The sequence below is a fragment of the Diplotaxodon limnothrissa genome, linkage group LG4, assembly GCF_057381915.1.
Source record: "Diplotaxodon limnothrissa isolate DT_005_m linkage group LG4, D_limnothrissa_male_GT1.1, whole genome shotgun sequence".
Lineage (NCBI taxonomy): Eukaryota > Metazoa > Chordata > Actinopteri > Cichliformes > Cichlidae > Diplotaxodon > Diplotaxodon limnothrissa.
Window position 1 is genome coordinate 10,686,647 of NC_140599.1, and position 8,420 is coordinate 10,695,066.

An 8,420-nucleotide genomic window follows, 5' to 3' on the forward strand; every position below is an offset into this window, starting at 1 on the left:
GACAGAGTCAGGATGCAAAAATGAGCTCGTGTTCACATTATTTAGTACCCTACATAACGCTACTTATTCAAATGCTGACTTAGTTCATATGTAACATTTCTGCTGCTCCCTTTCCAGCGCAGACTGTCCTTGTTTCACAACATCAACCATGCAGTTGTCACATGAAACAGCCCACTGATTGCACAATAAACACATCTGTGTGTGTAGACTGACATTAAGTGTGCAGAGGGCAGATCTGACTGTGTCCTTCACTGCCCATTACACTGAAGGATTTAAAGGCTGCTCACTAATCCTTTCTGATATACTTTCTATAATCACACAGAATGAAAAATCCACAGAGCAGCTAGCTCTCATTTCGACTTTTATTGTGGGGGAAAAAACAGGAAGGGGTGGGGGGTTAGCACACACTGAGGATGTGTGCAGCAGATCCTGGAGGTGGAGGTATGTCAAATAAAAATAACATCTTTTACAACATGCAATGCTGGTGACATATTCTTTTTGATTTTGCCGCTGGATGCAGTTTATATATACAGTAGGGTCACACTTATTTCTCCCCCCTGCCTGAAAGATTTCAACTTAATTACATTAAATGGTAAATAATATTCTTGCATAAAGTCAGTGCTTCCATACAAACTGTCTCGTCCCTTTTAAATTACCCCACGTTGTGCATGTGACACAGAAAGGACTGCTGCTCAAAAGGCACCAAGGAAGAACTGGTTCTCCATCACACGGATGCCACATGGGTGGAAACAGGCACCAAAACAGTGGGGTTCAGCGACCTTTGCCGAGGGTCCCTCGTGCCTCAGATCAGCTATGATGTTTGAACAGCTAGCGTTAAAGACTCAGTGCTAGCTGTTCCACCATGACAGCAGCCCGAGCCCTGGCTCACAGATGGTGCCCTGAAACAAAAAGTGGAAAAGGTCAGGGTGGGTGTGATCCTTGACTTTTAGAAGAGTTCAAGCCACTGCACATCCACAAGGCTGTGTAGGTCTCTTGTTTCAGGAAAACGTATACATACCGGTCACATCATACTTCAATTCTTGGTGTAGTAGACACAAAGAAAATCAATGCTGGCTACTATGCTTTCACATAAAGCTGAAGAGCTGAAAAGAGCAACTTGTCACTATGGAAGAACTCAGATTTTACAGATGCCACTCACATTATCTATTCTGCTTACAGGTCTTGTTCGTTATGAATTTTCCATCAATTTTCTCCAGTTTTAAGCATCAATTAAGCTTCTAAATGATCTCCGGGTCTGAACACAACACAACACAGAAACAGCAGAAAAAAAGCTTCCAAAAAGCTAAAAGCTCCACTGCCACAAGTTTGACATTATTTTGCAATCCAGCATTTAAAAAGTTATCTATAAATAAGCATGTACCTAATTTTGTATGCATGAGTAAAGAGAGACAAAACTATTTGGGGCTTGATAAATTTTTTTAACATGCACACACATAACATTTTAATAGTGACCCATTTTTAGACGTGAATGTAATGATATTTGTCTCGCATCAGTGCTGCACCTTCCTCTTACTTCTTTGTACACTAATGTAAATGTCCTGTATCAGTCGGGTTAGGTAAAGATAGCAAAGTTTATGGTCTTCTACTGCACTGCAAACAGGAGTCAGGAGTTCATAGGAAATATCTACTTTAATCAAGTGTTTTATCTTGCTATCTCTAGATGTCCGAGCTCCCAGCATCATTTTCATGAGACCGAACAGCACGACCATAAGAAACGAGGTCTAGCTCCAAAGGTGGTCCCCCCAGAAAAGCTAGAGAACAAAACTGCTATTGCCTTCTTGTTTTTTTTTCTTAGCTTGTGACACTGACACAACACATCCCACTGCCTAACACAGAGGGATGCAAAAGTCTTGATCACTTTAGTCACACAGTGGTAATTACTTCTTTCACTAGAGCGATGAAAAGGATGGTTTAAAAAAAAACTTTTCTTGTGTCCATTTAGAGACAGCTTGGTAAGAAAAACCTGGTTGACTCCTTCAGCCATACAGATGAAGGCAACGCCTTAATTACCACACGGTTACAGTTAGCGCCATAATTTGTTGGGCACTTTTTTGTCGTTTTTGCCTCTCAACATCACTGCAGTGGATTTTATATCGATCAGTCATAATGCGAGCTTTAATTCAAGGGGTTAAAGGAAAGCATTGCATTAAGTGTTACCAGTGTTGGGAAGGTTACTATTAAAATGTATTCCAAAATGAGTAACAGTAGGGTGGACATTAGGTAAGGCTGCAAATTTTGCAGCGATCTCATATAGAAAACTATTCCGTGCATATATAAAACAGGTCCACGGCTCCGAACCGTAGTAAAGGGACCTCTGGCTAATGTGTTGGGCTCCGTGTCGGGCTCGTAACCAAAAACTAGCTTTACTTTCTTGTCTGGGTCAACTTTGCTAGCGAGAGACAGAGAGAAGCGTTGAAAGGCTGCTTCAACAGAACTTATTGTTTCGGAGGAAAACACGAACACGGTGTACAGTCGAGTCTTAATAGCTTACTTACAACTGGACTACACTGCCCATGAGGCTACATTCGTTAGGGCTATGCCTGTAACACTCTGCCTGTTGCCCTCATATTAAAAGATTTTTTGAACAATAATTTTAAAAAATATTTCTTCACGTCATAATGCAGGCTGCATGTAGAGGTGACCTGGGCCGCGAGATTGAGACACAGGCATTGGAGCCTCTTAATGCATGTTTTTTGGGGTTTCCACCAGCGTGGAATTACCAAAATTAGAGAGCGCACAGCCTAACATATGAAACAGGAAAAGACCGCTGTGTAATCCATCGCTTTCAACAAAGTAACTTTATTCTGAATACCACCTCTTGAAATGGTAACTGTAACAAAATACAGTTACTCATATTTTGTATTTTCAATATTTAACGCCGGTACATGTATCCCAATACTCCAGACATTTTTATACAAAGTCCGTCATGTACAAAGGCTCAGAATTAACTGATCAACTGGTTAATTGTCATTTAAAAATAGAGATAGTTTTTAAAAACTGGATGGAAACACTTTGTAGTCAGTGACTGTGAAGTCTTGAAAGACCTGTGGTCATCGCCAAATGCTCCGTCTCCTCCTTTGAGATGCTCTACCTCATTCAGTAGCTGCTTGTTTGTGTTGTATTTGTGGGTGTCAGGTGACTGACTCAGCCACCGAAGAACCTCCCGTTTCTTGAGTTAAATTTACAGTTTAATTCGGGTCATTATCCAGTTTTGCGGCATTTGTCTGAATCTCAACAGCGAGTTCAGCGCTCTACACTTCACAATTTATCCTGCTGCTTCAAAAATGGGTAACGTCATCAATAAACACCAGTAAACCAGTTACACAGGTATGTCTATATGTATATATGCAATAACATTTCCACTGCAACACTTCCATGTTTGACAGGCAATGCGGTATTATGTGGCTTATCACTCCTTCATACTTTCCTCTATCTGTCAGTCAAGTTCGTCTTGATTTCTCCTTGTTGCTCTTTTAGATGTTTTCAGGTGAGATCTAATCTTACCTTCTTATCCTTGAGTGTAACCAGCAGTTTGCACTTTGCTATAAACTCTCTGTATTTCCATTAATGAAAGTGTCTCTAGCTTGTACACTTTGGCACTCCTCAAAAGTGTTTCCGACTTGGTTAGATGTTGTGAAGCTGTTTTTCTTAATTCCATCGTCACACACTTTAGTTGTCTTCTGTGGTCTTTTCAGGCCTTTTGAGGTTGCTACGCTGGTCAGTTCTTCACCAGCTTTTTGATTTGCCTCCTACTGAGGTTTCTGCTGTGCTTCTCTGACATGTTTTTATTTGGGATTTTCAGCTTAATGACTGCTTCTTTCACTGCCACTGACATCTCTTTTGGCCTCATATACAAATTACAGTGAAAAGCAACAAAAATGTGAGGCCACAAAACCAGTTTTCCAATTCCCGTCTGAAAATCTTGGCTGTGTATAAATTTCTTAAACAGCCAATACAATTTTTTTTGTGAAACGCTTTGAATTAAAAGCTGAAAGTCTGCAATTTCACTGCACTTCAGTCACATCTGACTTTTGATTTAAAACTGATTGCGGTAGTAAAACACAGCTTTATGATGTTTAATGAAGACGATAAGAAAGTGTATTTTCTTACAATCAGCGTATATGGTGCCTCTTTCTTCTCCCCGCCGTCTTCTTTCGGTGGTGCCGTTGACTGTCCCGGTTGTGCCGCCGTATCAGAGGCGGCAGTGGCCGGGCCTGTTGGTGACGTATCCACAAAGACTTCATCTGTCACCCTGAAACGGATCTCCTCTCCTTGGTCCATGTAGAGGTCATGGGCACCCTCATCGGTCTCATACTCCCAAAGCCAAACTTGCTCGGCTTCATCACTGAAGTGGCAACTAAGGAAGGCTTCACTTAAGCTAAGAAAATAACCTAAACATCATTTTGATTATAATAACAGGGATTTGGAAACAAACCTGCACTTTATGTAATTCACAGAAACGTATGTCAGGATACAATTTTGCAGGCTGCTGAAGTGACTCTGGTGGGATGAGAATGTCATCAAAGAAGCCCATGGTCACTGTGAAGCAGAGAAGTGCTTTAGAAAGGTACTTTTATATTGCCTGCTGCAGATGAAAGTAGGGACACAGGAAGTTTCTTAAGCAGACTTTAAAGAAAAGCTTCACGATCATCTTTAAATACCTTGTAGAAAATATTTTAATCAAAAATCATATATAATGATGTTTTTTTATATACAGTATTTACAAAGACTGCGCAATGAGAAGACTGCACATAAGATGCGACCGACCCGCTTGCATATGAACTTCTTTCTAAAGGCACAAAAACAGGGAGGAGAATATTTAAATCAAGCGTCCAAACTGATTTACTAAAATTCACAACGCACGGTGCTAATTGTTCCAATATTTAAAGCCAAAAAAAAATCCCATGATCGTGGTGGTAACACTCCAGTAACTGCAACTGAAAGCTGTTTGGTATGTAGACTTGAAACAGGGTCTTGTGCAGTAAGTTTGACAACACGGTAGATGAGCTCATCCATGATTTTGAATGATGCGGTGGGACTGATTTTGTATTCTCCTGTTTCTATGATCTTTTGATACAGTGTTTGACATTCTGTAGGTTCCTGCTGTGCCTTCCATACTGTCTTAACCATAATGGAAAGTTATTTGGAGGGTACCAATAAAGCATACATGAGGGTGGCACCTTCTGGCACTGGAGACACTGACAAGTTATTTATATTTTTTAAGCAAAAGGTTCCAAAATGTTGATTTGTAGACAGTCTCTGCATTACTGCACAGTTAATAGCTTAAATACTGGTTAAAAAAAACTTCTAAAGATGTCACCCTGAACTCTGGGAGATTTTGATGGTTGGTTTCGAGGCTAATATCAGTCAGCAAGGAGAATGCTTGTTTGTTGCCGCCCTAACCTTCCTCTGAGGGTGTGGAGAATAAACGTGCAGACACATGTGTTAAAATGGTGCTGTGCAGATGTCAAAAATTACCGTAAACTCCCTCCTGACTGCAGTACTTGATCTTGCCGATGAGGATCTCATCAAGGAAGGGGTGAAAAACAACATACCTGAAATGAACTGACACAAAGACCAGAGAAGGTAAGGAGGAGGTACCACTCACCACCATCTACCTTGTTTGTGCACTAACAGTAGAAAAAGGTGAGTTTTGCTTTGATGTCTGAGGTATTACAAGCAGTATATGACTTTAACTCAACTACAGCAAGGCTGTCTCAGCTATTTGATGATGATCGTCATACCTTTGGTGTGAGAGGCTCCATCTCCTGGGAATATATAGGAGTCCTCGAGTTTTGTGATGTCGTACAAGCAGATGCAGAGTCCCACGTTATAGACCACCTAATGTAAGCACAGCACTACACAATTTAACACACAAACTTCTGCTAAAAGGACAATATATGTTCAGTATTTTAGCTGCCAAATACTGGTATTATGTGCTTGCTAATAAATGCTTCCTTGTCTATAAATCAGGACTCTGCTATATGCCTAATATAAATACAGTAGCAACATATTTTTAAGGAATAATATTAAATGTATCTTTTTTTTTTAGCCAAAAAGACAAAGTAAAGAATATTTTTCAGAGCTGTGTGCACTTTTTAAAGACATGTAAATATTTACATTTCTCACAGAATCATTTCCATTCCTCATTATGGGTTAGAGTACTGATGATGGCAGGTTTATTTACAGCACTGAGGCTCAGTTTCCGAAAGAAAGACCAGTCTTATCCTAAAAATGTTTGTAAATGGAATTCCCTATTAAAATTGTTGTATCTCAAGTCTAGGTGGCAATGCCATGTCTTCTCTTACTGAAGATGCCTCAATACATTGCATCTCTTCTCAAAGTACTACTCATGAGGTGAACTATCAAGAACTTCAGTGTTTAAAGGCTTGTACCGTTGTAGAAGAGTAGTAATGGGTATCTAAAGGCTTTTTTGATCAGGCTCTGACCACAGGAGTAGTTCAGATAACCTGGATGGGTCTCAGCAAGGTTTAGGGTCACCAGATGCCATGGAAACATTAGCCTTTCTTGAACTCTATTAGAGGGATGATCACTTTCCACAACATACGCCCTCATTTTATGTTTTAGTGATAACGATGATAATGGTGAGTGCTTTCCAAGATCTCACACAGGTGTTCGAGTTATCTAAGCCCTTTGTTTAGTGACCTACACTAGTTTTATCTGCTAAAGGGCAAAGTGAAACCAAATCGTACTGAATAACAGAGCCACTGAATCCACTCAGTGCAGAGGTCGGGTTTTTCCTTGCATTTGCCACCCACGCGTATAGCTTAAAAATAAGAGGATGAATTTATAAAGGACCCTGGATGAACTGTTAGTACAGCTTATGTTTTGTGTGGTGAAAATTGATCCTAAGTCTGCTAGAATTGTCTCCATCACCTTGTTGGCCAGTTTCTTGTTCAGTTCCTCCGCAACAGCCTCGTTGAGTTGCCGGTGAAAATTCCACGGCGGAATCCGCACCGTGTCGACCATTTCCACCAGCACGAACATGATGACCGGACACTGGTCACCTACCCACTAATTAACATGCGTTGAAATAATAATAAAAGCAATAAAAACATTAATTAATGATTAGAAAGTAGTATCCACGTTTCTTGTTTGTTTGTTTTTGCGACAGCTGATTTACGGCATGTCGCAATTCTAAACGGCTACGGCAGGTTTTTGGTGCCACCTAGTGGATGTAACACTGCAATTGCTAAAAAATACCGCAAACCATGGACTCGTTAGTGTAACATACCACGGCCTGCCACGACATGCCAGAAAGGGCCAAAAGCTTGGAGGTTCTGGTACTTCATACCCCCGGCTGTGTAGTCCAGAAGGGTCAAGTCAAGTCAGAAAACCTGGTCTGTTGAGGGCAATTACCAAAGTCACCTTGAATTTGGTTGCTACTTTATTACCGAGATTACGGTAAGGGTGCTGAGTAGCTGAATAAGAAGTCTGCGCTGCAATTTTGAAATTGTTAATTTGTTAGCAAAAGTTACATTCTGCTACTTAATCCAATACAGGTTTTTATAATAAATTATTATACATACATCATAAATCATAACCAAAAATGTGATGAGTCATAAATCATGTAATAATTAAATCCTTAAGAGCTGACGACAAATCTGTAAAGAAATTCCATTTTGACTTTCGTTCTATCGACAATTATTATTGATTGATTGATTTTCATTACAACAAAGATTTAATAGGTTTCTGTAAATTATTGTTATTAATAATAACAATAATAATTCATGTTTAAGTTTAACTCATGTCAGTCCATGGTAACTGTCTTATCATACTAGTGTACATTTAAAAAAAATATTAGTGTTACATCTTGATGCATGCTCAATCATCCAGGAAAGTAAATCTCCAAAAGATGATTCTGTTCATCTGGACGTAGCGTTTTGTGGGAGAAACGTTTCATCACTCATCCAAGTGACTTCTTCAGTCTCAGCTAACTGCAGGTTTCCCCAAATCTTATAAACAGTACATTTGCATAATGACTGAAACCAGCCCACTGAAGGGACAATGGGCTCGGAGGTCAGTTCCTTAATCATAATTATGCAAATTCTCATGACCACTGATCAACAACCACTGATCAATGGCCGTGAGTACCATTCACAGAGAGTTGGGGAATGGCTACAATCACAGCATTGTAAGATGGCGAAAGATGTACCCTTAGGCCCCCTCCTCGATTCAGAGATGGTCTTTCCCTTTTCACGTAAATGGCCTCCTTGACTCCGCGCTCAAACCAGCGTTCCATCCTGGACAGGGAGGAACGCTGGTTTGAGCGCGGAGTCAAGGAGGCCATGGCTGTTGATCAATGGTCCTAACCCTAACCTTAAGAGAGCTGTGCATAAACAAATACTCCCAAACTTCAATAAACTGAGGCAACATTG

General features: G+C 40.2%; 1 protein-coding gene across 1 annotated transcript; it reads right to left on the reverse strand.

Annotated features, from left to right (window-relative positions):
- Positions 1-353: 353 nt before the first annotated feature.
- On the reverse strand, positions 354-7,158 carry polr3h (polymerase (RNA) III (DNA directed) polypeptide H). The gene is made up of 6 exons (XM_085352156.1): positions 6,919-7,158; positions 5,766-5,862; positions 5,500-5,586; positions 4,497-4,560; positions 4,132-4,366; positions 354-899 (listed from the first exon to the last, which is right to left on the reverse strand). The coding sequence occupies exons 1-6, from the start codon at positions 7,027-7,029 to the stop codon at positions 849-851; spliced, it is 645 nt and encodes a 214-aa protein (XP_085208282.1). The 5' UTR covers positions 7,030-7,158; the 3' UTR covers positions 354-848.
- Between the last annotated feature and the right edge of the window lie 1,262 nt (positions 7,159-8,420).